Source organism: Pseudopodoces humilis, chromosome 8 (genome assembly GCF_049639895.1).
Source record: "Pseudopodoces humilis isolate 2021_Gansu_Grassland_sample_001 chromosome 8, ASM4963989v1, whole genome shotgun sequence".
Lineage (NCBI taxonomy): Eukaryota > Metazoa > Chordata > Aves > Passeriformes > Paridae > Pseudopodoces > Pseudopodoces humilis.
The window spans coordinates 15,696,258-15,722,804 of record NC_142207.1 but is presented as its reverse complement, the minus strand read 5'-3'; the positions used below and the strand labels follow the sequence as shown (position 1 = coordinate 15,722,804).

Here is a 26,547-nt window from a genome sequence, read left to right as displayed (position 1 = left end):
TTTCTGTACCATAACCTGGCACGCAGTGCTCAAGCACTTCGTTCCTTTCTGAAGGGAGGAAGGGCAGAAGGGGTGCTCCCAGGGTGGGCACATCACCTCCCCTGAGATACCCAACTCAGGGCTGGGTGTCCCACACCGCGCAGGTAGGACACGGACATGCGGAGAGCCCCTCTGCCATGCTCGTGCCCCTGACACCCAGCCCCACGGCGGCTCACCTTCTGGCTGGGGGTTGGCTGTGACAATGCACTTGAGCAGCACCTCTGCCCCCACGACCACTGTCATGTCCTGGATGGGGATCTCAAAGATGGGGGCTTCCAGGGGGTCTTCACCCGCTGACACATAGGAGTCATCTGAGGACTCTGCACAGGGAGAGATGGACCCCATGGCTGTCAGCAGGGTGACGTGAGTGGCTCCTGTGCCACGCTGGGCTGCATGCAGGCAGAGCACGGGTCTCCCAACCCACTGGTCAACCACACCCTCGCTGGGGCATCAGCAGGTACTTGGACCATGCAGTGGACAAAAAGGCCACATCAGGATCCACATGGCACAGAGCAGGCAGTGGGAACAAGACGGGGGACAGGTAGCATACAGCTTGTGGCACATCCCCATAGGGCATAAGAGATGAGGTGACAGGGGAGTGTGGAAGAAGGAGGGTTGTATAGCCTGCTGCACCCCCTGCCCTGAACTTCCCTTAGTCCCTCATGGGATGCTAGCTGCTGCACCCCAATACATCAGCAAGCATCTCCCAGGTCCCTCCCCTCTCATGGCCCCAGCACCTGATCAAAAGTCCTGGGGCTGTGCCAGGAGCCTCAGACACACGGGCCTGGCACTTCTCTGGCTAGAGCAGAGCCTAGAAGAAGCTCCCAGCCCAGGTATAGTCTGGAATACCATGCTCCATGCTGGAATGGGCAGGACACCTCTCCCCCAGCCAAGCCACCTTCCCCTGGGGAAGCTTGGGCTGCATGTCCTGCCTGGACCACCAAGCATGGCCCAGACAGGACAAGTTGCAGTGGATGCCCTTTGCCCCAGGCCAGGGGTCTATGCTAGAAGTCAGCCCGCTGTATCTTTTCTGTGCCAGGCGAGAGCAGCGAGAAGATGGAGAAGATAGCAAGCGTTGTAACCTCAAGGCCCAGCAAACTGGCAGCCAGGCTGGTCTGTCTTATGGCACTTTTTGGTGCCAGCTACCCCAGCCTCCTGAGTCACATCCCTCCACTCCACCCCTGAGCTCCCCACGCCTCCCAGGGGCAGGCTGGAGGTCCCCCAACCCACCCAGGGGCTGGCCAGGCCAGCTCTGTGCCTGCAGGAGGGCAGAAAGCCATGGCCCTACCTAGCTCTGGAGAGGTGGGCCTGGCTCGGCGTCCCTTCCCCTTGCTCCGTGTGCTCCTGCCTTCTTGAGCCATCCGGCCACTCTCTTTCTTCTCTGACACTTTCATCTGCCTTCTCTCCACCTCCCTGCCCACACCATGCTGTCCTGCCCAGCTTCGTTCCAGACGAGCTTCCTGCTCCATCCCTGGCTTTGCCCAAGGCAGGAACCGCACTTCTGTGGGCGTCTCTGGCCGCCGGTACAGTCCGTGGGGCACAGCCAGTCGGGCAGCCAGGGCTTCACTCACTGCCCCAGGGCCACGGGCAGGGCCTCCATCTGGGTACGGGCTGCCTTCGGCGGGACCCGCCTGCGAGAGGGCCACCCTTCCCTGCGGGCTGGCTTGTGCCAACGGCCACTGCTCCTTCTTCTTCACTTCCCCAATGCCTTCTTGCTGCAGACTCTTCCTGGCACCTGCATCCTCCACTGAGCTGGGCAGTCCAGCCACACCACCCCCCCCCACTGGGGCTCTCTTCCCACGCTGCCCCCCTGGCAGTGGCTCCCCATCAGGTCCCACCAACACCACACTGGAAAGTGCCAGGTGCTGGATGACGTGTGTGCTCTCTGCTGGCGGGCAGGTCTTGGGTGGCAGTGCCTTGCGTCCGCCGGCGCCCTGAGAGGAAGAGGTGCGGGGGGCACGGGGTGCAGGAGGCTCGCTGGTCGCTGGGGGTGAGGGTGCCGGAGGCAACCCGGCTTTGCACAGCTCCTGGGAGCGCCGCAGCTGCTGCTTGGAGACTGTCCGCTTGATGCGGGTCAGCTCCTCTGCAAACTTGTGCTCGATGGCATAGATGCGGTTGGCGAACTTGCCCCGCTCATCAAAGGATGCGGCTTTCTGCCGGAAGGCCAAACGCCGGCACGCTGCCGTGCTGCCCAGCTCCCAGCGGCCACCTTCCCGCAGGTCCTCCCGCGAGCCACCCGGAGTGCTGGCACGGCGCGAGCCAGTGCCAGGCTGGTCAAAGGAGCGCGTCTTGCGCAGGGGCAGGTTGGAGCGTGCAGGAAAGGGACTGTCCTGCTCCAGGCTCCTCTGCCGCTCCTCAAAGTACTGCAGCCTCTCAAAGATCCTGGAGCCAGCACGCACCAGCTTGGGGGATGCCCGGACGGAGATGCGGCCAGAGGTGTCACTCATGGGTGTCTGCGGACGGGACTCTTGTGTGCTGCCCTGTGAGTACCCAGAGGACTTGGGCTTCTTGATCTTCTCCTCGTACTCCTCAGGAACGACGTCCTGATACTCTACCGGCACCGAGGACTTCTTGCGAGGGGTCACGGGTGTGAAGGAGGGGACGCCAGGGCCACGGGCAGCAGGCTGGGACACGATGCCCGTGGGTGGCTGCAGGCATGTGCCAGCACGAGGAGATGGCGAGCGGACGATGGGTGGCTTGGCGGTCAGCGGCAGGGCTGCGGGGGATCTTGGGGGCTCTGCACCAGGCTTTGGAGAGACAGGGCCTCTGTGAAGGTCATCTCTCCGGTAGCCTCCCTGGGGGATGCTGCTGCAAGGGCAGAGACAGAGGAGCATGGCTTAGAGACCACCCTTGTACCTGCTTGGCTGCACCCCAGCTTCCAGCCTGCACCACAGTGCCCAATGGGCCATAGCAAGGGGGTCAAATAGTCAGGGCAGCCTTGTGACTGGGGAGACTCAAGGGGTCCCAGCAAGGGTATCTGGTCACCCCAAGACCATTGGGAGCTGGCTGGGTTAGGTGAGAGTCCTGGGCTGCTGGGACCCCTTGTCCAGGGGTACTCATGGAGCAGAAGGGTGATGCTGGAATACTCAGTGAGTCCCCTCCCCAGGCCACCATGCAGACAGGACTAGGGGCTGGGGGGTGCCCCAGTTTGCTGGGGTGTCCTGGTGTGCTGAGGCAGTGCAGCCTTGCCAGAGGGTATCCCCAAGGCTGCAAGCCCTGCCTGTACACATGCTGTACATCTTCCTATCCCACTGCCCCCAGAGGGGCTCAGCAAACGCAGAGCAGAAATCATAAGGTGGAGATGAGGTTCTGGTGGAACAAGCAGCCTTAAACAAAAATAGAGCAAGATGGAGGTCAAAGGAAAGGCCTTCAGGAACCAAAGGTGGCAGGGAGGGATGGGGGCTCTGAGCACATCAGCAGGATCTGAGGAGGCAGCATGTCCCTGGACCCTGCTGCCACCCCTGCACCGTGGGCAGACACTTGTCAGTGTGTGTCCCAGGCTACTGTGCACCTCCGGTTCCCCACACTGCGGGATGTGCAGAGCACCATGGAGGGGTGGAACGGGAAAATACCCACGGCATAATCTGCGGGTGAGGTACTGCAGTTCAAGCAGTGGCACAGGGGATACCCCCAGCCTCAACCTGGCCACAGCAGAAAGGGACCCCACTACATAACCCCCAGGCTGTGTTGCTCCCACCTTCTCACCAAGAACAGGCTGCCTACTGCTCAGAGTCCCCACTCCTCATCTAGGAAGGTGAAGGCAAAAAAAGCCCAGGTGGAGGGAAGGAGATGGCTGCAGGAGTTGGAAGGAGATGGCCCCAGCGCGATGTCCCCTCCGTGTGCTTCCCCTGGCTACTTACACATGGAGTGAGAGCGCCCGTCCTCGGTACAGGCTGAAGGCGCTGCCGTACGGGTCGCTGGCCACCGAAAGGCTATCCTCTGACCCCCAGCTCGTGCCCACCAGATTAGCCCGTGATGCCCGCACCAACGGCTCCACGCCCAGGTGCCGCACCTCGGCGCCACGTGGGGCCGGCGTGTTTGCTTGCCTTGGGGTTCCCTGCGGCTGCGGCCAGGCAGCAGGACGGAGGTAAGGTCCCCGTGCAGAGAGGCTGGCATCCGTCTCCTTCTCCACCACGGTCTGCTGGCTGCCTGACCAGCTGGAGCGCTCCTCTGCCTGTGACAGGGCCAGCACCGAGGTTGGTGTTGTGTTCATGGAGGCATCCACAAGGGTGTCAGACCCACCTGAGAGAAGAGGGATGAGCCAAGACTGGGTGCCTGAGGGGACAAGTTCAGGCACCCAAAGCCTGGCCAGCAGAGGCCTTGTGGGGAGGCATGGCCAGCAGCCAGTGTCAGGGCTCAGTGCCAGCCAGGTGTCCCTGCTCACCCGTGGGGGTGCTGAAGGCTGTCTCATCCTGGAGATCACTGCGCTGTGTCACCTGGGGGTCGCTGGATTCATCTTCACCTGTCTCCGAGTCTGAGTGGGAGGGAAGAGTAGGGAGTGAGTGTACAGAGACAGCAGACCACACTGGTACTGCCTGTTGCAGACCCATTGGCTCCAGAAGCACAAGAGCAGTTCCCAAGCAGCTCCAGGGTAGGAAGCATGACTGTGACCTGCAGGGACAAGCTGCCAGTAGGGAAAGGCAGGACTGAGAGTGGGAAAGTCCAGCAGGGCAAGGGCAGGCAGGAACAGTGTTAGATGATGGGAGGAAGGGAGGCAGTGCCAGCAGTGGGAATGCAGCTGGCAGAGACGGCATGGGGACAAAAAAGCAGGGCAAGGAGACAGTGGAAGTGACAGAGCAGGGTGGCAGGCTGGGAAACGGTCGACTATGGGGACAGAGGTGGCATTGGGGAAGAGGTCTTCCTACCGTAGCTTTGTTTCCTGCAGGAGCGGAAAACTTCGCTTCCATAGGGGCAGCAAGAGAGAGAGAGACATCAACACCCGGTTATCGGCCCGGCCTGCGGAGACGCGGGGGGCAGCAGGGGGGTTCCTTGTCCCCAGCACTTCCCCACCATGTCTCCACTCTGCACCACATTCATTGCACACCGCTCCAGTGCTGCACACAGACCCTCTCCTCACACACACGGTCCCACCTGTGCAGTGCACAGCACCATTCCCTCTCTTTGCCACAGCCACATCTTGCCCAGCAGGACAGCCACCCCCTATCCCTGGAGCTGCTGACCTCACCGCTGCAGTATCCACACATCCCTCTGTGCTCCACAGTGCATCTCAGCCTGGGGCTGGACCGCCCCAGTCTGTGTCCCAGCTGGGTGCTCCTGGGGGTGCTGGAGCACACGGACACGTGTCCATGTGCACGCAGCCTCCCCCTGGCACGTACAAGTCCATTCTCTGCCCCACCATTGCAAGTGCTGTACAATACAGCTGTGCTCCACAGCACAGCTGAGGTTGATAAAGCCAACATTCTCAGGACAGGGCATCACTAAGAGCTGCCCCGCACTGGGCAGGATGTGGCAAGGCCATTTCAGCATCACCCTAATGTCCCATTCCAGGAAAGCTAGTGCCATGCTGCCAGGGAAGGACTGACTTTCCTCCTTGCCACTGCCCAAGCCCTCACAAGCTGCAGCAGCAACCCCTGCAGTGAGGAACATGTCCCCAGCCCCACCGCTGCTCCTCTCCATTGCACTCTTAAGGTGTGTGGGGGGCTACCCCTCTGCAGCCCAGCACACAACCAGCTGCTCCATGCACTGCTTGTGCATCAGATTCCCAATCCTGGCCACAACAGTCCGGTAGCCCTTGAGCGAGTAGAGCTGCAAGGCCGGGAGCAGGCCAGCTGCATGGGGGATGCTGTGAGCTCCTGGCGGACTGGGACCCTGTTTTGTGGCTGGCAAGATGCAATCCAGCCCTGCCCAGCCTCTGCTCGCTGCCCCTTGCAGCACGGTGGTGGAGCCCATCCCGGCACACTTGGGGCGGCGGGGGGGAGTCGGGTCCTGGTAACTCAACGCACCATGCGTGAAGCGCCCGAAGCGCCGCGAGTGGCCGGTCTTCTGCAAAGGAAAAGAGAACAGAGCGTTACCCATGGCACAGCATGGACCCGTCCTGCCACAGACACGCGCCGCTGCCGCGCCTCGCACGCACACACACTGCACACGCAGCACCGCTCACACCCACAACTGCTCACACGCACTCTGGCACGACACACTTTGTACCACTCATGCCCTCCCACTGGCAGGGCACACCTGCCACCGCTCACAAGCACCCTCGCTGCACGCCCACGGGTACCCACAGGCACACTCCCCCGCGCACACAGAGATGGATGGGTGTAGGTGGGCACATGTAGCGCATGCCCAGCCACGCACACTCACACACATCTGTGCGCACGCGCACACACAGAGTCCCCTTGGTGATGGCACTGTGAACCCCAGCCCTGTGCTGCAGCCCAAGCCCATGAGTGACAGTCCTGAGCATCCCAGATGCCTCAGAACTGTTGCCTGTAGCTGGCATAGCCTGCAGCAAAGTCTTTGCCTGGGCTGCTGCCCAAGTGCTCTGCAGCCCCTTCAATGCCACCCAGCCAGCATGGGGATTTGGCCAGCAAAATGTCTTCCAGGCACTGGCCCAGACTCCACCATGGCTGCCGTCCCAGCATGGGGACAGCATCCTCCATCCCCTGTAGAGGCCATGCCAGTTGAGAGAGAGGCTGCCTGGCAGCACGGGACTGGCCTGTTGGTGTGGGGTTGGAGACATCAGGGCTGCACTCACTCGTGCCGTCTGGGCAGGCAGGTGGGACCCGAGCATGGGATGGAGGCACCAGGAGGTCCCTGCCAACTTGGCTGCCCTCTGTGCTGCAGCCCAGGGCCGGGCACTTGTGTGCCAGGGAAGGGACCAGCTGAGGGCAGCCTGTCTGCCAGACCCAGTGTGCACTGACGCCATATCCCAGGAAAGCAGAGGGACGGGGTGATCTCCAAGGCAGGCAGAATTGGGAATGTGGAGTGCAGACAGGCAGGGCTGGGCTGCCAGGACTCAGCATCCTTCCCAGCCAGTCTGGGTGACAGGGTCTCCCCAGGACACTGATGGCCCATGCCCTGTCTCCCCAGTGTGGAGCCCAGGGATGGACACACATCTGTCCTGAAGCCCTTCACTCCACCAGCCCCTCCTGCCCTGCCACCCCTCCGGCTCCCAAGCAGGTCACGGAGAGCCAGACCCCAGGGACAGCCAGCCACCAGGGATGGACAGCCAAGCATGGCGAGCAGTTAGTTGCCCTTGAAGGGCAGCAGGCTCATTTCACAAAGCCCGAAGCTGCTGCCACTGCAGGTGTGCTGCCTGCACATGGGCAGCGCTCAGGGGTTCCCACAACCCCCTGCCTGCATGCAGTGCTGGCCAGAGGGCAGCGGCTGCACGAGATACATTTGTATTCAGGCTGAGCCAGGCTTCACCTCCCCTTCTCGGCTGACTGTGCTGGCTCTGGCTGGAAGCCCGTCTTCCAGGACAGGGAAAGATGAGTGATTAACTGCACCATCGGCGGATAATTCCCCCATTAAAAAATGAAAATGCAATTGAGTGCCATTATCGGGTACTCTTGTGGCTTCCCCGGGGACAGGCGCCATCGGCTCCCCATCAGATATGGTGACTGCACCCAGTGGGCCTGGGCTCCACTGCCCAGAGCTACAGAGGGGCTGAGCCCCCTCCCCTTCACCTCTCAACAGGTCCCTACAGGATCAGGGCACACCGAGGGGTCAGGGCACCTTGTAGGATCAGGGCACCCTGCAGACTGGACCTGCCTCAAGCACAGCACCCACCTGCAGCCCACTAGGGAACAAGCGCTGGGGGATGCAGAGTCAGCCCCAGGACAGGAGATGGAAAGGGGGCAGGAGCAGCTTAGGGCTTGGTGTGGGGTCGGAGTCTGCATGAAGGGGATAGACAGAGAGTGGGGGTAATTCTCCTGTGTGGAATTTCATTTGCATCTTGGGAAAAGGGGTGGAGTACCCCAGGAGCACACTCTGTGCCTACCCAGCCTGGAGTAGAGAGAAGAGCTGGCTGGGACCCACACCCAGCTTCAACCCTGCACTGCAATGTAGCTGGGTGACACCTGGAGTTGTTTCCTTCCTTCCCCTGTGCCAGGCATGGATCCACCTGCCCAGGCTGGGGTCCTGCACTGGCCCAAGCATGGGGCATCCCTCACCGTGGCCATGGGGCCTAGGGGAAGTGAAGGATCACCCGGGACCACGGAGCTTGCCACCACCTAGCACGTGGAGCCCAGCACCACATGGCACTGCTGCCTATTGTGTGAGACAGGCAGACAGGGAGCAGTGATGGAATGAGGTGGGGAGGGTGCAAGTGACTTGCCTGGTGCAGACAGACAACTGCTGTGGCTGTTCTGATACCCCTCCCATGCTCAGCCAGCGGTGAAGGACCCTGCTCTGCCACACAGACAAGCTCCTGGACTTGTTGTTCCCAAATGCAGATGGGGCAGCTGGGCTGTGCGTACCATCCTGCCCCAGAGGGACCCTCTGCACCTTCTCTCGCTGGGGACCTGTCCCGTCGCGCATCTTCCACCCCTGGGAAGGTGCTGCACGCGACAGCCTCTTCCCAGTCCCTTCTGGGCCACCAGGCAGGGCGACAGCGGGGAGGCTGTGCATCGGGCTTGTGTGCCCGGGGGAATTGGGGGCGGGGGGCTTCCTGGAAGTATGTTCCCCATCCTCCATCCCCCGCCGAGGCCAAGTGACGTCCTTGTTCCTTGCTCGGCAGCGGAGCGTGCGGCGGGCCCGCGAAGGAGCCTTGCCTGTGCCAGGCATGCTCCTGACGCGGAGGGGATGACGCATGCAAAGCCTCGTCTCCAGCTCCGTGACCACCGCCAGTGGGGCTGGGGGGAGCCGTGGAGCAGCCTCCATTTGCTGCCCCGACTCCAGAGGGCAGAGAGGGAAGAGAGGGGCGTGGGGAAGGCCCCGGCGGGGGTCCTAGCCCGGGTGTTGGCACAGGAGGTGCTGAGCCCCTGCCCTCTGCCCCTCCTGCCCGGGCTGGTGAGCCCAGGCAAGCAGCTGGCACCTAGTTCTGCAAGAGGGGCTGAAGCTGGTGCTGTGCAAAGCCCTGGGGAGCCCCAGGAGGCAACGGAAGGGCTGGAGGGACACTCCCATCCCCATCCTTATTCACATCCCCATTCCCGTCTCCATCAGCATCCATTCCCATCCCCAGCCGCTCTCGGCACTGCCCCCTTCTCCCGGCACCCGCCAGCACGGCAGCCTGGAGCCCTTACCTGGAAACGCTTCTTCACCCAGATCTTCTTCATGCTTCTGCAGAGCCCTGCTGGCCCGGCGACACAGACTCAGGCCCGGCAGGACGGCAGCCCGCTCCCGGCGGGGTCCCCGCTGTCAGCACGTCGCGGAAGCAAGCGATGCTCCGAGCATCCTTCACCACCGACAGCCGGGAACGGTGGAGGCAGAGGAAAGGGCTCGCCAGGTTGGGCTCTCGGGAGGGCTGGAGCTGTGAGCATGAAGCATCACTGGAGTGCTCCTCCCTCCATCCTTCCCCCGCCTGCCTCCGCCTCCGCCTCCCCGCCAGCCCTGGCACACAGTGACAGCGGTGGGGGACAGGCAGGGCACAGGTGGTGGGGGGCGACGGCCACTGTCGTAGAGGGGAGGGAGGGGCATGTCTGAGGCGGGTACATGGTCTCTCCACCTCTGGCTTTGTCTACACGGCAGTCGGAGGTCCGAGTCCCCTGCCAGGCAGCGCAGCTCTACCACTGCTCCCTCTCACCTGTCCATACTGCCACACTGCCCAGGAGAGGGGTTGTGCTTCTCTCTTAGGACACGGCCCCCCACTGCAGCCCCCACACGCAGACCAGCTGGGATAGCAACAACAAAACACAGCAGGGCTCTGTGTGCTGTCCCCAGAGTGCTCCCACACAGGACAGCTCCACTGCCACAGCTGCCACAAGTCTGCACCCAGCAGCACATCTGCAGTGTGCCATGGCACTGCCCTGCTAAGACACAGGCTCACCATCACTCTGCCAGCCTCTGCTCAGCCCCCCACATCCTCCAGTCATCGGTAATGCAGAAAGGTCCCCTTGCCGAGGCACGAGTGTGGGTCACAGCACAGCCGTACATTGACAGGAGCTAATATTGGCACAGCGCTTCACACAAATTCCCCTGGCAAACCACACAGCCTCCAGTCCCAGACACGGTGCCAAGGCAAACCTCTTAGCCTGCCCCACAGGTGCTTCAGGACCCACATAGGTTTGCAGGCCGGGACTGCTCAGCCCTGGCGTAGTGTCACTGCTCTGTGGCTGGTGGGGAGACAAGCTTAACCTGGGAAGTTAGGCTGCTGTCCCTGTCCATGGGACATGACACACACAAGAGCTCCCTTCTTGCTGGGGTGAGGACCCACGGCACAGCAGGACTCTGTGCCCAGGACTGAGCTGTCATGGGGCTCCTGCAATGTGGACAGAAGCTGTGGGTGGGAGTCCCCAGTGAGGCTGGTCAGGGACATTAAGACCTACAAGTGTTCCTGGGGTGCTGGCACAACCCTGGCACACCTTCCCCAGCTGACCATCCCAAGCCCTGCTGGCCTGTCCCAGTTTTCTGGGTGATGCTACAAATAAGCCAGAGGGGTAATCCCAGTCCCACAGCTTCAGCAGGTCCTGTCTTGCATGCCATGCCCCTCACAGCTCTTGGTGCCCCATAGCTCTCGATACCTTGCCTCATCAACTCACCAAGCCCTGCAGCATTCATCAGCCCCCTTTCCAGGCCCTTGGAGAGGCTGCCACGGTCCTGGCCTCACCATCTGTTTGAGCTGTCCCTTCCCACTGCAGAGCATTCATGGGGACACTGCTGGAGGCCTCCCCTCCCAGTGCTTGTCCCCATGCTGCTCACCTATCCCCTGGGGAGCCAGCTGCTCCACAAGGAGCTGCTCACAGGCATCACGCTCCCCATGATGCTTGGCAGCTCTGGTAGCTTTTCTCTGCTTCCCCTCCCAGCTCATAACTCCAAACGTGAGGCTTTTCATGGCTCCATAATAACTTGCAAATTACCCAGTACAAAAGGAGCTGTTTATACAACATTTCTGTCAGTCCCACAATTCGAGTGATGCTGCGGAGTTTCCGTGGAGACCCTGCACGTCAGAGAAGTTCTACAAATGCTACAGCTGGCATTAAGGGAATCTCCTGTCAGAGACAGAGGTCTCTGCTGCCCCCAGTCCCCCAGCCCTGGGTGGGGACAGAAATGGTACCCTTGAGCCAGAGCTGGGTAAATGTGGCGTTCGTGTATGTCAGGGTACCTGCACCCAGGGCTTCCCTGCCAGGTACTCTCACCCTATCTGTGCATGCCTGTGGTCCTCCTGCAGATACACAGCCTGTGCCTTCTTTTCACACTCAAGTGGGATTAAAAGACTCATCAGAGATGCTGGGAAGAAGCACCAAGGCTTGGACTTGGACTCACACAGTGGTGCCAGGGCAAAGGTGCTGTCACCAAAGTACCCACAAGGACAGCCCCAGGGCTGGCGTCAGGGAGGACCACCTTTGTCCAGCCAAAACACAGTCACTTGTGTATCCAACTATCCTACATCTGCTGCCCATTGGTCACAGCTCCTGGCTTGCTGGGCGCACAGCTCTTCCCAGCAACTGTGACTCTGTAGCCATCCCTCAGCAAAAGCTTCAGGAGTGACTCTGGGTTGTGCCAGAGATGCTGAACCCCTGGGAATAGCCGGGTCACCTCCAAGAGGCTGTGCCTGTCGCAGGCAGCAAAACTCCTTTTCAGTGGCAGCGGCACCTGCAAATTCCCCCATCAGGGCAAAGCCGAAGTCATTGCAAATGTCCCACGGGAGGTGATGGCCACCTGCACCTAGGGCTGCCCCTCTGCCCTGCCCCAGCCCAGGGGCAGCCCTGACAATGTCCTGCTGCCCTGCAGGTCAGGGGCCTAGGACAGAGAACAGCAGCCAGCGCAGCTGTGGCATGGACAAGAAGCAGACCTGGAGCAGGTGGCCCCACTGCCACCCAGCTCCAGCTTTGCCTGCTGGACACACATCAGCCCCAAGCAAAGCAGACAGCAAACACTTGCTCAAAATGCAGCATTAATTCCACTGTTCCAAGAAGCACAGCCACACCTTGCTGAGTCTCCTGGCTGCTCTGCACAGATCCTGACCCGCTATGACAGCTCTGGCCTGGCACCAGCCCTCTGCCCCCGGTCCCAGCCAGCAGCCCCCTTGTCTCAGAGCTTGAATAATTGATGGTGGTGTGTGCATGCGGCGTCTCGAGTAGGAGGAGGTCTGGGCATGAATCTTTCATGCGTTTGCACCTCCTGGATCTGCCAGGGATGGGCGGCGGGAGGTGGGGATGTGCTAGGAGCCTGGGTAGGTGGGCACCTTCCGTAGCTCTATCCCCAGGGAAAATAAATACAGCAACGGAATGTCCCTTGCCACCGGGCAGGGCAGCACCACAGCATCTTTCTGATCCTGTGGAGGAGCAGTGCTGTGCTGTCCCCCCTCTCCCAAGGGCTGGGACAGCCCAGTGCCCTCTCCAGCTTCGCCTCCCTTGCTGCCACAAGAAGGATGCACACGGTGCTCACTGCAGGCAGTGAACACAGGGATGCAAAACAGTGATGTGACCTTGGCTCTGGGCACCTGGACATGGAGCAGGATGGCATGAGGCATTACATCCCTGCTCTGCCAGCCTCCGGCATAGCCCCTAGCTGGGAGTGAGGGAATGCCTGCTGTGGGGGAAAGCAGGCAAGAGTGCAGGCACCAGGGTGGACGCCCCTTCCCAGTGCTACCATGCCAGGGCACGAGCCAGCAACCTGGTGTCAGGAGGCAGGAAGGGCAATGGGAGTGATGGGCAGCCCTGGAAGGAGGAAGAGGCTGTCCTCCCCTCATGCAGTCCTGAATATTGGTGCTATATTTACCCAACTGCAGGCCTGGGTTTCGGCCTCTTGCCTGTAACACAAGCCCTGCAGCCTGCCAGAATCCGAGGGGATGGCACATTCCTCAGCAAAAATAACCCTCCAGCAGCAGGCGAGAGGGCAGGGGTGGAGGTGACTGACTGGACAGCTGCACTCACCACCCCGCTCGCTGGGAGCAGACGTCTTGCTCCGACAGCCCCTGGGATGGGAACCTGGCACACGTGGCCACCACACCAGCCCCCTGCCCAGGTGGATGGGGGCAGAGGTGGGAGCCACTCTGGGGCAGCTGGCATTAAACATGGACACGGTGCTGCAAATTATGAGACTAAAATTAGGCACTGAGATAAATGGCCAGGGATGCTGAGCCACCAGGGACGCTGTCAGCACAGCCATCCCCAGTGGGCTCCACTGCCATTGCCATGCACCATCAGCTGAAAATTTACATCAGCATTGCCCCACTGTAACTCCTCACACGGGAAGGGTACATGCAGGGCCACCACACACAGGAAGATTCTGCTCCCTTTCCTGCCCCCAAATGCAGGCAGGTGCAGGCTGTTTCCTGGGCAGAGGAATGGCTCCAAGATGGTTTGATTGCTGAGTGCAGGTGGAGGCTAATGGAGCAAGACCCTGCACAGGGAGCCCAAGATGGACACATCCAACCTTGAAATGAGAGGCAGCCTGGGTGGGGAGGATCAGGCAGTTCTGGCAGAGTGAACAAGGACTAGGCTCTAAAAGGAGATTAGCTCGGGTTCTTAAGAGGTGATTTAATCCAGTTTACAGGGAAAAAATTCAGGAGATGCAGCTGAGAGGTGATAAAGGCTTTAGCAAGTCCAGGAGCAATGGAGCTATGGTAGGGGCCAGGGCTGGCTGGAAGGATCTGAAGGTTCCCTGGGTGGACCTGGGAAGCCCCTGGACCAGCCTGGTGCTGCTGTGAGAAGGATCAATGCACTCCACCTGCACCCACGGAGCTGGGGCATTAGGGAGAGCCTGCAGCAGGAGAGGGGCAGTGCAGTGGGGCATGGGGGGGGATAAGGTGGGACAGTGGCAATGGTGTGCCCCTGGCAGCCCTGGCACTTGGCTGCCTGGCCAGCCCCACACATGCTCTCCCCGCTCCCTACAGTGAGCGCTGACGTGCTCAGGGAACCTGGGAGAAGAGCAGGAGAAAATCATTAGTGGGGTGGAGCGACAGATTCAGGGCAAGAGATTAGAGGAGCTAAATCGGGCTTGTGTGAGCAAGGGGGACTGCTGAGCTGGTACAGGAGGAGCTTCCCGGGCTGAGTACAGAGATGAGCAGCACGGAGCCCCCCCAGGCCACCAGCAGGGACCTGAGCCACCTTGGGGAGAGTCAGTGCTGTCCCCACAGAGATCTTCAGCCTGGCAGTGCACCAGGGAGAAAAGGGGCTCTGTGCCCACCAGAGACCACTACCTGTCAGTGGCAGATGGAGCAAGGACACAACAACACCTCCAGACACAGAGGACTGGGATCCTAAGCCCAGAGAAAGAGCTGATCTTACCAGTGGAGCAAGAGCATTCCAATACCTCCAGACACAGAGGCCTGGGATCCTAAGTCCAGAGAGAGCCTTTATCCTGCCTGGGGACCCTGCACACATCCCTCTTGCCCTATAAGTGGCTGATGACCTGGCTCACAGAGTGCCCCAGGGAACAAGGATGGGATGTCCCTTCCCAGTACAAGGATGGCAGAGCTAAGAGTGGAACTTCTGTGATCCCTGGAGACCTGTCCAGCACCTGGCAGGATGTGGCACTCTCTTGGCACTGCCACAGAACACCACAAAGACATTTCTGTGTTGCCACAATGACAAAGCCACACCGTGGGCTGCCCTGCTTCTTGCTCAACCCAGTGCCCCAAAGCCTGCACAGCTCCAGAGGTGTCTCTGGCCCAGGGATACCTTTTCGGGTGGCTGTTTGCTCAATGGTGGTGCATCCATGGCCAAGAGCCTGCTGGGAGGAGTGCCCAAGGCAGGGTGACATTCACAATGCACATTTGGCAATCCTGGCTGCTCCGTCCCTCCCTCAGCTGCCCCAGAAAGGCGGTGGTGAGGTGGAGGCTGGGAATTGGGAGCAGGGAAGAGTGCGTCAGCACAATGGGAACGGGCACCTGGGGAAATCAGACTGTGCTGTGCAGCACTGGGGCCCAGACTGGTGTGGCCATGGGGAGGTGCAGCTGCATGCATGAAGAGAGGGTGACCCCCCTGCTGTCCACCCTGGACAGGCTGCCCCTCCTCCAGGGCAGTGCATGTCTCCATTCTGCACACACCTCACATCCAGCTTCCCCAGGCCACGGTCCCCAAAGACGTGCTGCACAGCGACTCCACACAGACTCACTGCAGGACAGAACCCCTGCTGCACACTTCTCTGCTCCTCCTGCTACCCCACCAGGCTCCTGACCTGCACATAAACCTTCCTCCATCCTCCAAACACCACTTCTCCAGTCTCCTGGCTCAGTACTCCCCTCCAGCATTGTGAAGGCTCCTTCTGACCTGCCACAGTCATCCAGTCCCCTGCTCAAGGTGCAGCATCTCTGCAGAGTTCCAGGTGCAGCTCCTTCCCTGGAGCCTCAGGACTCAGTGTTGCTTCCCTCACTCCTCATCCTCGCTGTCCCCATGCAGACAGCATATCTCACATCTCAGAGCAATGCAGCCTGCCTCCACACTCCCCAACACTCAGGCCTTCAATGTCCTAGGGAGGTGGCATCCATCCTCCATGAGGAAGAATTTGTTACTGAAAGGGCTGTCAAGTACTGGAACAGGATGGCCAGAGAAGTGGCGGACACACTATCCTTGGAGGTATTCAGAAAACACGTAAATGTGGCACTTAGGGACATGGTTTAACCAGGACTTGCCAGTTAAGGGCTGGATTGATGATCTTAGAGGCCTTTTCCAACATAAATAATTCTATGACTCTATGATTGCATGATTCCATGATGATGGGGCAGAGGGGGCTGAGCCCCATACCCACAGGACGAAGCCCATGGGGCTGGGAGTGCAGCCCCCATGCACTCCCTCTCTGACTGCTGCACCCAGGGGTGATGGTGACGAGCAGAGGGGCTGCCACAGGGATAAGCAAATGCTTGTCAATTTGCCTTGACTAACTACCAGGTCTCGCCCACCGCAGGGCACAAGCTCCACCTCCTCGTCAGCCCCACCTCTCACATGTTAGGCTTCTCCTCCTAGCCCCATTGGCGTTCCAGTTCAGCCAGTGCATTTCCAATGCCTGGTAGAGCAATTATGGTGATCGTGCGGGAGTTCTGCCCGTGGGCAGCTGGTGGGGGGGTACTGAGGACCGTGTTGGTTGCTGTGGTGGGTGGTACCACTAGTACCATGTGCTCAATCCCCATCTCTCTCTCTCTCTCTTTCTCTCTCTTCTCCGTCTCTCCTCCTGCCCCGAGCAGGTTTGGCATCACATGCTCCCAACACCTCTGTGCCCAGTCCTGGCACCCAGCCTGGCCTGGCAGCGAGTACTGCAGCCACATGCTCGCTCCAGGCTGGAGAGCCATCCCAGTGCTGCCGGCACCGGGCACCCCAGCCTGCAGCAGGGTGGGCGCAGCAAAGCTCAGCAGCCCTGTCTGGCCCCAGGGCACTGCAGAAAGAGCCTGCAAAGCACTGCTGCCACCCTCAGCAAACACTTGCCGAGGTCTGTGCCAGCACGACCGTGCTGGTGGCCACGTCACTCTTACCTTCCATGTCAATGATGGCCAGCACAGCACTGGTCATGGCCTCTCCCTGCTCATTCTCAGCGACACATGTGTACACACCGGCATCCTCCTTCTTGCTGTCCCGGATCCAGAGGGTGCCATACTCCTCGCCACCCTGGGCCAGCTGCTCCTCGTTTCGGTACCAGCGGAGGCTGGGCCGGGGGCTGCCCGCCACCACCACTCGCAGCCGGATGTCACAGCCTGTGCCGATCGCTGCATTCTTCAGTTTCCTCACAAAATATGGTGCTGCCAGGCGAGCTGAGCCCTCCTGGGGCGGCCCCGGTTCTGCTGTGACCTTGGCGCGCTTCGGGGGGATGCCAGGGCTCGGCGGGGCTGCCCGAGGCTCGCCACCGGCCCTACTCGTGCCGCTGCGTCCCTGTGCTCGGTGCATAGCCTGCAGCTCCCCCACCACCACCCACCACCCGTGTCACCCCAAACCAGCACGTCGTGCCCTTCTTCTCCCCCTGCCTGCAGTCTGGGGGTGCCGGGTGCCTGACTGGGGCGCTGGGGCAGTGGCGACCCCCCAGTCCAAGCGCCCTCCGGTTCGGTGCCTACCCCCCACAGGCTGCAGCCCCAAAGGTCGCAGCCTGTGGGCAAGCAAGGGACTATATTTAGGCTGGGACTCGGGTTCCTGCTAGCCTAGCCGCCACTCACCAAGCGCCCGGTGCAGTGTGGCACTCACACCCCGTGCTCTGCTGCACCCCCAAGCCCGCCCAGCGCCTCGGCACCTGCTCGTCGCCGGCCGGGGTGCGAGTCCCGCGGGTGCTGCCCGCTCGCTGAGCCGTCCCCGTGCTGGGGCCGTGGCGTCCCCCCCCTCACCCGGCCCGGCCCGTCCCGCGCAGCCCCCGGCGAGCTGCGCTCCCTCTGCCCCCTCTCCTGAAGTGGCAGCTGCCTCTGATATGTCACATTCCTTGGCTGGGCTCCCCCTCTCTGCGCCTGCTGCCCCGTCCCTGCAGCCCAGCTCCACTTGCAAAGATAGAAAAGGGCCAGCACCTTTCCATATTAGCTGAGAGGCTCGGGGGGGACCCAGCCTTCCTCCCCCGCTTCCCCTTCTCCGGCAGTGTCATTGGATCAGGGCAGAGAGACCCTGACGGCATGTGGAGGGAAAGGACACCGTCGTGCTTCCTGCAACGTAAGACCCCGGGCGGGAGCCAGCCCTTCAGGGCCCCCTAGCTCCGTTCCCAGCAGACAGCAGAGGTGGGGATTCCAGCATCCCTGATCACCACAAATCCTCCCTGCTCGGGAGGCTGCAAACGCATCAAGACTCCGTTTCTCTCACTGGGCGGCTGCCTCTGCCCCGGGCAGTGTAGCTCCCGGCCAGCCCTGCTGGAGCTGTTCGGCTTTGGGGCGCCCTGTGGCAGCTGCCACACGCCGGGCTCCAGGCAGCGAGCAGCCAGGGATGGTGTGTGCCAGATGCTGCCTGGCCATCCTTGGGAAAAGCAGGGCTTCCCCATCTCCTGGAGCCATGGTGACGCCTCAGCTCCTGGCCCCAGCCGCCCTCGCCAGGGGCAGTAAATCTATGTGAGCAGGACGCCAGGGACATGCCACGGTGCTTCCCAGCTGCAGGCCAGCCCCGACGGCTTTGGCACAGCCCATTGCCACCAGCCTAAGGATGCCAGCATCACTGGAGCATCACTAGAAAGGAGAAAATCCCAGGATTTCCCAGCTTGCATGGCTGGGGCACAATGGAGTGGAATGCCTTGCTGGACCCACAGCCTGGCTGCAGAGTGGCTGAGCCAGCCCCAGAAGAGGCCTGGGGGCCTCTTCCCTGAAAGCAAAGGAATGTTTTGTCCCCAGCCTGCCCCCAGGGACTGAACTCTGGCACGGCCAGCCTGGGCTGGCGGGGAGGGAGGTGTCATCCCAAGCCAAGGCAACCTGGGGACTGTCCTCGATGTCACAGGGCCACCTGCTGGAGATATCCCTTGAGATCCAACACTTCCCAGCTGGGGTTTGTCGCGCTGGCCTCTCCATCAGGGACACCCCCGGCCCACTCCCCACTGCTGGCAGTAGCACAGGCCTTGTCCCTAAACCATCACCCCCCACCAAGCCCACTGCCCTCCCTGGCATCTGCTGCCTGGCAGAGTTTTGTGGACCCTCCAACATCTTCCAGAGCAAAGCAATCCTGAATTGCTCTCCCACATGGGATACTCAAATCTGGGTTCCACTGCAGCATCCCCCAGTGCTGGGATGAAGGAGCTGAAGCCAAGATGCCCACAACCTGACCACAGGGAGAGGGGCATGTGTCTTGGGAGGAAGAGAGCATATGGCATTGACAGGTTGAGGCTGGAGGTTGAGCCTGGGATGTAAGCATAGGATGGTGGGTCTGATGCTCTTGACCAGGAGGTCACTTAGTGATGAGGATAGCTTTGCTTGCAGGTTGGTGATACTTGGAGGGGCTTGGAAAAGTCCTAGGCAGATGTGGATTTGGGTAGGTCTCAAGTGGGGGTAAAAAGGAGGTGTCTGTGGAGGTGAGAGCCACCAGGAGATGGTATGTGACCCTGGGGGTGTGTGGGAGATACAGGATCATCATCCAGAGCCCCTTCGAACCTGCTCAGGGCTTAGCTATCACTATTCCCTGTCCCAACAGGACTTTCCCACCCAGTGCAACTGAGAAACACACCACCTCAGGCAGCAAAATGCTCGAGAACCTTCCATGTGAGAGTCATACACCTTTTGGGGGTCCCAGCAGCCTAGGGAGGAGACAGCCTAAAGAGTTGCTGGCTCATCCATCCACCTGGCCCTTGTGATGCCTCCCCCAGGTACTGCCTCCCCACCACTCCATCCCCTCTCTGCCCCAGCGATGCACCGAGACGACAGAGTGATGCTCCGCTGTTTATTTCAGCCGCCTGAAGAGTCTCATACACGTGGTGGGGTGGGGGTGCATTGGGGCGAGGGTTGGGGATGCCTGCCCTGGCCCCCCGGGCCTCTCTCCGGCTCCTCTCATTCTCTCCCCCCTCTCTGCCATTCACTCACTCCTCCTCTCTCCTGTGTCCACCTACGGGTACCCTCTCGGCTCCTGAGCCTGGCCCCGTGCAGCCTCCTGCTGCGGGGGCTCCCCGCCACGGGGAGGGGCGGGCACTGCCCTCCTCTGCCCCACGGGACTGCCTCTCGGGCCGGGGGCAGCGAAGGGCCCGAGCCCCCCGGGCCGGGGGGGGACAGGCAGGCTGGGGGTCCCCTCGCTCGGAGCTGGGCAGAGAACAGGGGGCTCAGCCCAGACCATGCCTAGCTTCTCCCCATCCCTAGCATCGCCGCCGTGCACCTGGAGAAGGGCCAGCTCCAGCGGGGACGGCGGTGCTGGTGGAGTGGGGTGAGCCCCAAGCCTGTGCCCAGCGTGGGAAGGGGCCTGTGGGGGGATCCAGAACCCGCTGCTGGGACCGTCCGGCTCTCCATGGAGCTGGCCCAGGCCACCACCTGCTCCCCCCAGCCCGTCCCACCTGTCCCGTCCCTCCCTCCTGCCGCCCCCCGGCCCTGGCCTGATCCTGACGCTGGCGTTGCCGCTGCGAAGCTGCAAAAGCAGAGCGAGCCTTTTGAAGCCGGAGGAGAGAGCCCGGGGGGTATGGGGGTCCCAGAGGCAGCTGCATGGGGGAGACTCCTCAGGCAGTGCCGGGGGAGCGCCGAGAGGCGAGGCGGGGAGCAGGAGGGGGGCACGGCGGAGGGACGGAGGCAGGGACAGAAGGTGCCAGTGGGCTGCTGGAGCAGCCTCCTCTACAGCACTTCATGCTGCTGCTGAGTCGCCTCACTCACCACCTGTGGGAGAGAAGCACCGTGAGACGCCGTGCCGTGCCACACCGGAGCCCCGGGCGCGGGAACAGGCGCCTTCCTCGGTCCCCTGCCTCCCAGCCACCCTCCGGTGCCACCCTGCGCTCACCTCCCCATCACGGGTTTCGATGGTTTTGATCATCACGGTCTTTTTGGTGTGCACCTCGGAGCCCCGCTGCTCTGGGCTGGTCTCTGTGGGGGGAGGACACAGGGGATGGGACCAGGGACGTGTGGAATGGGGACATAGCTGTGGGCTGGAGTCACTGAGGAGCTTCAGCAGCCTTGGTTTAACCCCACCTCAGCTCACAGCGACACCCAAACAAGTGCCCCCATACCAAGGGGTCTGTGTGGCACCTGTGTGTCCCCAGCCTGCCAGCCCGGCTACAACCCCCCAGGAGGGACATTTGCCCCAAAAGTGGGCACTTTTGGGGAACACTGGGAACTCATCCCAGGTCCCCCTCCACATGGAGTGAGGCTCACCTCGGAAATTGAGTGCAGAGGCGAAGGTCTGGTGCATGGGGATGCTGATCCTGTGGGAACACAGAAGGGAAAGCTTAGTGCCAGCCAGCCCTAGCCCTCAGGCGTGTCCTCAAAAAGTCGGACCCCAAAAAAACCGCTGACCCTGCTGGTCTCCCCAGCTTGTCCTGCCCCTCTTCCACTCACCGGCTCTCCTCGCCCTCCAGCAGCTTGCGGTATGTGGCAATCTCCACGTCCAGGGCCATCTTGACATTGAGCAGGTCCTGGTACTCTCGCAGGTGCCGGGCCATCTCATCCTTCAGGTGCCGGATCTCCTCCTCCAGGCGGGCAATGGTGTCCTGGTACCCACCAGCCTCACCCGCAAAGCGCTCTTCCATCTCCCGCATCTGGCGCATCAGCGAGTCATTCTGGAGAGATGGGGGTGCTCAGTGAGGGGGGAAACCCAGAGGAGCCAGGGGCCACCTGTGGTGGGCACTGGGGATGCCAGGGCATCTGGGGAGAGCCATGGTCAGCCCCGGGCTGGGTTCAGCTGATGTGGGACCATGGTGAGTGACTGTAACCCACCACCTGCCCAGTGCCAGGCAGCAGGGTCTCACAGGGACACGCTGGGCATGTACCAGGCAACCCCAGCACCCTGGTGCCCAGGTACCCCAGCAAAGCCATCCTACCCCAGCAAGAGGGCACAGAGAGCTGCAGAAGTACTGGATGGCTGCCTGGGGGTGGCACTGGTGGCTGCTGGCTGGCTCCTGTGATCATGACTGTGCCAGAATGGGACTGTTGTGCCCTGTTTGTTTGCAATCACCTTGCCAGCCTGCAACCAGACACCCCCAGCCCTGTGCCCGCCTGCCTGGAGCCTCCCAGGCTGGGTCACATTTTACAATCTGCACTTTGATTCCAGGACTCTGCCAAAACACTGTGTAGGAGCCCAGGCCACTGCTAGGGGAGGTGCAGCCCAAATGTGGTGTACAGTGCCCTCTTCAGCAACAACTCAGAGAGCTGGAGAGAGCCCCCCACCCCAGAGATGTCCCAGAAGTCCCTGAGCAGCCTTGGAGCAGCAGGTCCCTGCAGGGAAGCTGGGGATCTTCCCAATGCTGCCCTTAGCTCACCGTGCCCTTGAGGGCATCAATCTCACAGGTGTAGGACTGGATCTGGTGCCGGTACTCCAGCATCTCCTGTTTGGCCTGCCTTAGCGCGTCGTTGTTCTTGTTGGCTGCCTGTGTCAGGTCAGACACCTGTGGAGAGACCGCGGTCAGTGGGTACAGCCCCCGAGATGGAACCCGCTGTGCCGGGGCCAGCCCAGAGCCCACCACCTCCCGCACCTTGGACTTGTACCACTCCTCAGCCTCGGCGATGTTCTTGGCAGCAATGCTCTCATACTGAGCACGGATGTCCCGCAGAGCAGCTGTCAAATCAGGCTTGGAGATGTCCATCTCCACCTGGATGTGCTGCTCCTGCAGCTGTGCCTGCAGCTCCCGGATTTCCTGCGTGGACAAGGTGACATCTCAGGGCACCCGCTGCATTTTCCCTGCCCCGTGAATGCCATTGGAAAAGGGTGCCACTTCTGACCTACCTCTTCATGCACCTTCTTGAGGAAGGCAATCTCCTCCTGCAGGGACTCGATACGTCTTTCCAGGTCAATGCGTGCTAGTGTGGCTGCATCCACATCCTGGGAGGGACACAGAATGAGGGATAGTGGGGGGATTGCAGGGAGAGCACGAGGGCTGGAAGGTGCAAAGCTGTGTCCAGGACCATGCCCTGGTGCTGGGGCTAGACTGCCGGGGGAAGATGGGGGTGAGAAGAGGGTAGGGTTCCCACACAGCACGAAGGGGACAGGTACTCACAGCTCTGAATGCAGCGAGGTTGTTCTCAGCCTCCTCCTTCAGCTGGATCTCCTCTTGTAGCCTGTAGGCAGAGAAGGGAGGCTAGGGGGGTCTGGAGGAAGCTCTGTCCCTCTGTGGTGATGTCCCCCCAAGCTGTGCTTAAGCCCAGCATGGCCCGGTAGGAAGAAAACAGATTGTCCTGTGTTCCCGGCAGGCAGCAGAGGACTGGCGGGGGGCCAGGGGCTCTTCCTCCCATTCCCTATTATAGTCAACGCCGGAGAGATCACAAAGACATGAGGTCAGCTCAGTGCCACGCGCACTGCCCCAGCCCTTATAGGGGAGGGTGACCAGCAGCTGGGGGACAGGGTGCAGGATCTGACACAGGGGGTCTGAGAGATGGCCACCAGCTGAGCTTTCCCAGGGAGAGCAGAAGTACAGACAGGTTTCAGCGATGCTGTGGGATGGGATGTGCTGTGGGGACTGCTGTGGGAGAGGCTCAGGTCACAGCTGGAGATCCAGGCTTGTGTCAAGGAAGGGGACAGCACCACAGGCTGCATGTCAGTGGGAAGGCAGCAGGGAGGAGATGGAGGTGCCCAGGTGGTGCTGGCACATGGGGTGGCAGAAACCCAACACCCGTTTGTTCTGGGCCCTGCTCCTCCCCTGTCACTGAGAGTTCCTTCATACCACCACCCCCAGCTCCCCAGCATCAGGGAGGTAACCAGTGCTGGCCATCTGTGGTGGTGGCTGGGGTTACCAGGAGGCAGCAGGCTGTGTCATCCCAAGGGAATGGTGTCCCCCAGGGCACAGAGTCCAGGAGGGAAAGTGCAGACCATCATCAGAACATACAACTCCCCTTGAGTATCTGCCCCTACTGCCAGCTTCCCCACGCTCATCAGTCCCTGAGGGTTCCCTCAGCCTGGCCACCCTTGTGGATAATCACCACTCTCTTCCCCCCAGTACCAGCCAAGTCCACAGCATCTCTGGAGTCTCTCACTGGTCACAGGGCACCGTGGACACTCACAGTAGGCCTGGAGCATCCCTGGCCTGTGGAAGTGAAGCCGCTTCCTCCACTCCCTCCTTCACATCTGGAGCTGATGGAGCACCCTCCCTGGGTTACCCATCCCCTCACTTCCGCCTACCTGATTGCATCTGTCTGTCCATCTATCCCACAAAGCCCAGCTCACCCAGGGGCCCAGCAGCCCTTCCCAGTGTGAGCAGAGATGGGGACTCCGGGGTGAGGTGCATGTTGATATCCCAGCTCTGGGTGTCCTGTGGTGTTACAGCTGGGCCCCAGCCTCACTGCAAGGGAGGGCATAGTGGACACCCCTGCTACGGGAGCCACTCTACCCTCTGGGTGCTGCCTGGGCAACCAGAAAGTGGTCTAGGGGGACAGAGTATTGGGATCATGATGGACTCTGAGCACGAGGCACGAGGGTAGCAGCAAACACCTGAGGGGCTGCCAGGGTGAGCTCTGCCCCCACCCACCCCTAGGGATGGAGTTGGATGCCCACAGGGACTTTCCAGCCCCCCCCCCCCCCCCCACTCACTTCTGCTTGAGTTTCTGCAGGTCATCGAGCAGGTTGTCACGCTCAACCTCCACACGAGCCCGCTGGTTGGTGAGCAGGTCCACCTGGCGCCGGAGCTCCCGCAGCTCCTCCTCGTACATCTCGGCCACGCGGGTGGGCTCCTTGCCCCGCAGGCGGTTGACCTCGGCCACCATGAGGGCGTTCTGCTGCTCCAAGAAGCGCACCTTTTCGATGTAGTTGGCGAAACGGTCATTGAGTTCCTGCAGTTCCACCTTCTCGTTGGTGCGGGTCTGGAGGAACTCCTGGTTCATGGCATCGGCCAGGCTGAAGTCCAGCAGCTCTCCAGCACCCTGGTAGGCACTTTGGTAGGAGCGCAGGGGCGTCACACGGGTGGTGCGGAAGGTGGACAGGCTGGGGACGGCCGAGGTGCGGGACACCTGGTACACGCGGGAGGTGACGGAGCTGCCGCTGCTGCCCTTGCCCCCGAAGGAGGCACGAGAGAAGACCGGGGAGCCGCCAAAGGTGCGGCGGTAGGAAGAGACCCGCTGGCTGGAGGAGTAGGACTGGCTCATGGTGGCGGCGTGGGGAGGCGAGGCCGGAGCAGGGAGCAGGCAGAGGGCTGGCGAGCGGCCGGCACAGCTCGGAGAGGCGTCGGGAGGGGACCGCGAGCCGCTATTTGTATCCTGCTGACATCACCCGCCCCTCCTGCTGCCGGGCAGCTGGGGGATGCTGCCGCGGGGGAGATGGCCGCAGCCCCCGCCCACTGCCCCTCACCTGCCCACACCCCCCGGCTGACAAAGACCCCTGGGCACCCCAGAGCTCCCTGGTGAGGCCTTGACACCACTGCTCTGCCCTGTCCTTGGGGGTGCGAGGGGAGGAAGTGGGACAGACGGGTGGTGAACCCCCTGTCAGGATGTAGTGCCACCCACAGGGGGCCCGGACAGACAGACAGACGGCCTAGACTGACGCCACGAAGGGAAAGAAGGGAACCTTCACAACATCACTTGACCCCCTTGAGCCAAACCCCATGCCAGGTAGCCGTGGTCCCCAAATTGGTCTTGACCACCCCAAACGGGGTGATACCCTGACCCACCCCCTTGGCACCATGCTCAAGTCTCCATGTGGGGCCAGACTCCAGCTCCCCCCATCCAGAAAATGAGCAAGGAAGGGCCCTGGAGAGGGGTTGATGTGGGGGATCACCTGCCCTGAGGGTGCTTGCCCACCACCCAAACTGTTTCTGACATGGGGGCTGAGCACTGGGCAGGGTCTGGGTGCTTTTGGAGTGCTGCTGAGTGACCCCGAGCAGGTGCTGGGTCCGAGCCCCAGTGACGGTGACGTCAGCCCCTGTCCTCGCTCCGGCACATTCCCAAAGCAGCAGGCACTCAACCAAAATAGCCTTCCCAGCTCATACTCGTGGGGTGTGGGACATACATACGTGGTATTTATAGTGGGGGAGGCACTCTATTAACCCTTCTTGCTCCAGGCGTGTGGAGAGCACAGCTGGATGGCGACCCTGCCTGGAGCAGCCCTAGCGCCTCTCTGATCCCCATCACCCTAAGAGCAGAACAAGGTCCCCAGGTTATCCCGAGGCACAGCAGGCTCTGCCCTGTCTCCTTGGCCTCCTCCTTGGCCAGGAAGTACACTGGGGTTCAGAAAGCCCAGACCAGCTCCCCAAAAACTCCCACAATGGGGAATTTCTAAGTCTGTCTTAAAACACCCTCTACAGCTTCCTGGACAAGCGGTGGATCAGGTCAGGGACCCTCAGGGCCCTGCACAAACCCATGACAGCTGAAAAGGACATCCTGAGGGAGGGCATCTGTGCTGGGGGAATCCCTCATGAGGGTTGCCCTTGCCTGGGCAGCACCCCCTCCTCCCCAGACTCCCCAGAACACCTGGTGACCCCCGGCTCTGTCCAAGCTGGGCTATTTTGGCTGACATCAGCTGGCTCAGCCCCAGTGCTTTTGTCCCTGAGGGCCCTGGTGGAGGGGACCGCTGTGCCACTGGGCACAGGGTGACTCAGCAGCAGGACAGCAGTGCTCAGCCCTGCCTGGCCCCGCACTTCCCAGCCTTCTGTCCGAGCTGTAACACAGAAGCCAAGCAATGCCATGGCTCACCCATGGCAGCATCAGCATCAGGCAAAGGCTCAAGCTTGTTCATAGAGGCATTCTCAACTGCCCTCACTCTGGGAGGAACTCCTCCCTTCTGCCTCCCTGCTCCACGTCACTTGGGGAGCCAGCTAAAGTCTGGGTCCCACAAACATGCAGGTGGGCTCAATGCTCTGCATCCCTTTTGCTCCTCCAAGCCCCCCATCCCTGGAGCCTCTCACAGCCACCCAGTTGCAGAGTGATGTAGCGTCTTCCCAGAGAGTACAAGC

At 61.4% G+C, this 26,547-nt stretch overlaps 2 protein-coding genes across 6 annotated transcripts in view; both read right to left on the bottom strand.

Annotated features, from left to right (window-relative positions):
- SPEG (striated muscle enriched protein kinase) overlaps positions 1–17,427 on the bottom strand; it is a 38,752-nt gene extending 21,325 nt beyond the window's left edge. The window contains exons 1-7 of one of the 5 annotated variants that reach the window (XM_088059224.1): positions 16,574–17,427; positions 6,003–6,042; positions 4,905–4,939; positions 4,424–4,513; positions 3,900–4,281; positions 1,328–2,847; positions 216–359 (exon numbers count right to left, since the gene is read on the bottom strand). In XM_088059224.1, the coding sequence (XP_087915350.1) occupies positions 216–359; positions 1,328–2,847; positions 3,900–4,281; positions 4,424–4,513; positions 4,905–4,939; positions 6,003–6,042; positions 16,574–16,982 (2,620 nt within the window). In that variant the 5' untranslated portion in view covers positions 16,983–17,427. Of the gene's footprint in view, positions 1–215; positions 360–1,327; positions 2,848–3,899; positions 4,282–4,423; positions 4,514–4,904; positions 4,940–6,002; positions 6,043–9,245; positions 9,471–16,573 lie in introns of those variants that run through there. The other 4 variants (XM_088059223.1, XM_088059221.1, XM_088059222.1 and 1 more) reach the window with 4 other exon arrangements.
- A 1,983-nt stretch (positions 17,428–19,410) lies between these two features.
- DES (desmin) lies at positions 19,411–24,832 on the bottom strand. The gene is made up of 9 exons (XM_005519721.3): positions 24,195–24,832; positions 22,669–22,729; positions 22,398–22,493; positions 22,147–22,308; positions 21,934–22,059; positions 21,014–21,234; positions 20,831–20,880; positions 20,460–20,542; positions 19,411–20,338 (listed from the first exon to the last, which is right to left on the bottom strand). The coding sequence occupies exons 1-9, from the start codon at positions 24,743–24,745 to the stop codon at positions 20,297–20,299; spliced, it is 1,392 nt and encodes a 463-aa protein (XP_005519778.1). The 5' UTR covers positions 24,746–24,832; the 3' UTR covers positions 19,411–20,296.
- Positions 24,833–26,547: the final 1,715 nt, after the last annotated feature.

What these genes read in the sequence shown, in the direction of transcription:
- DES (XM_005519721.3), bottom strand. Translation starts at nt 24,745, where the DNA reads ATGAGCCAGTCCTACTCCTCCAGCCAGCGGGTCTCTTCCTACCGCCGC. An exon ending in CTGCAGAAACTCAAGCAGAA is followed by an intron (nt 22,730 to 24,194) that starts GTGAGTGGGGGG and finishes CTCTGCCTACAG; the next exon opens with GCTACAAGAGGAGATCCAGC. An exon ending in AGGAGTGGTACAAGTCCAAG is followed by an intron (nt 22,060 to 22,146) that starts GTGCGGGAGGTG and finishes GTCTCTCCACAG; the next exon opens with GTGTCTGACCTGACACAGGC.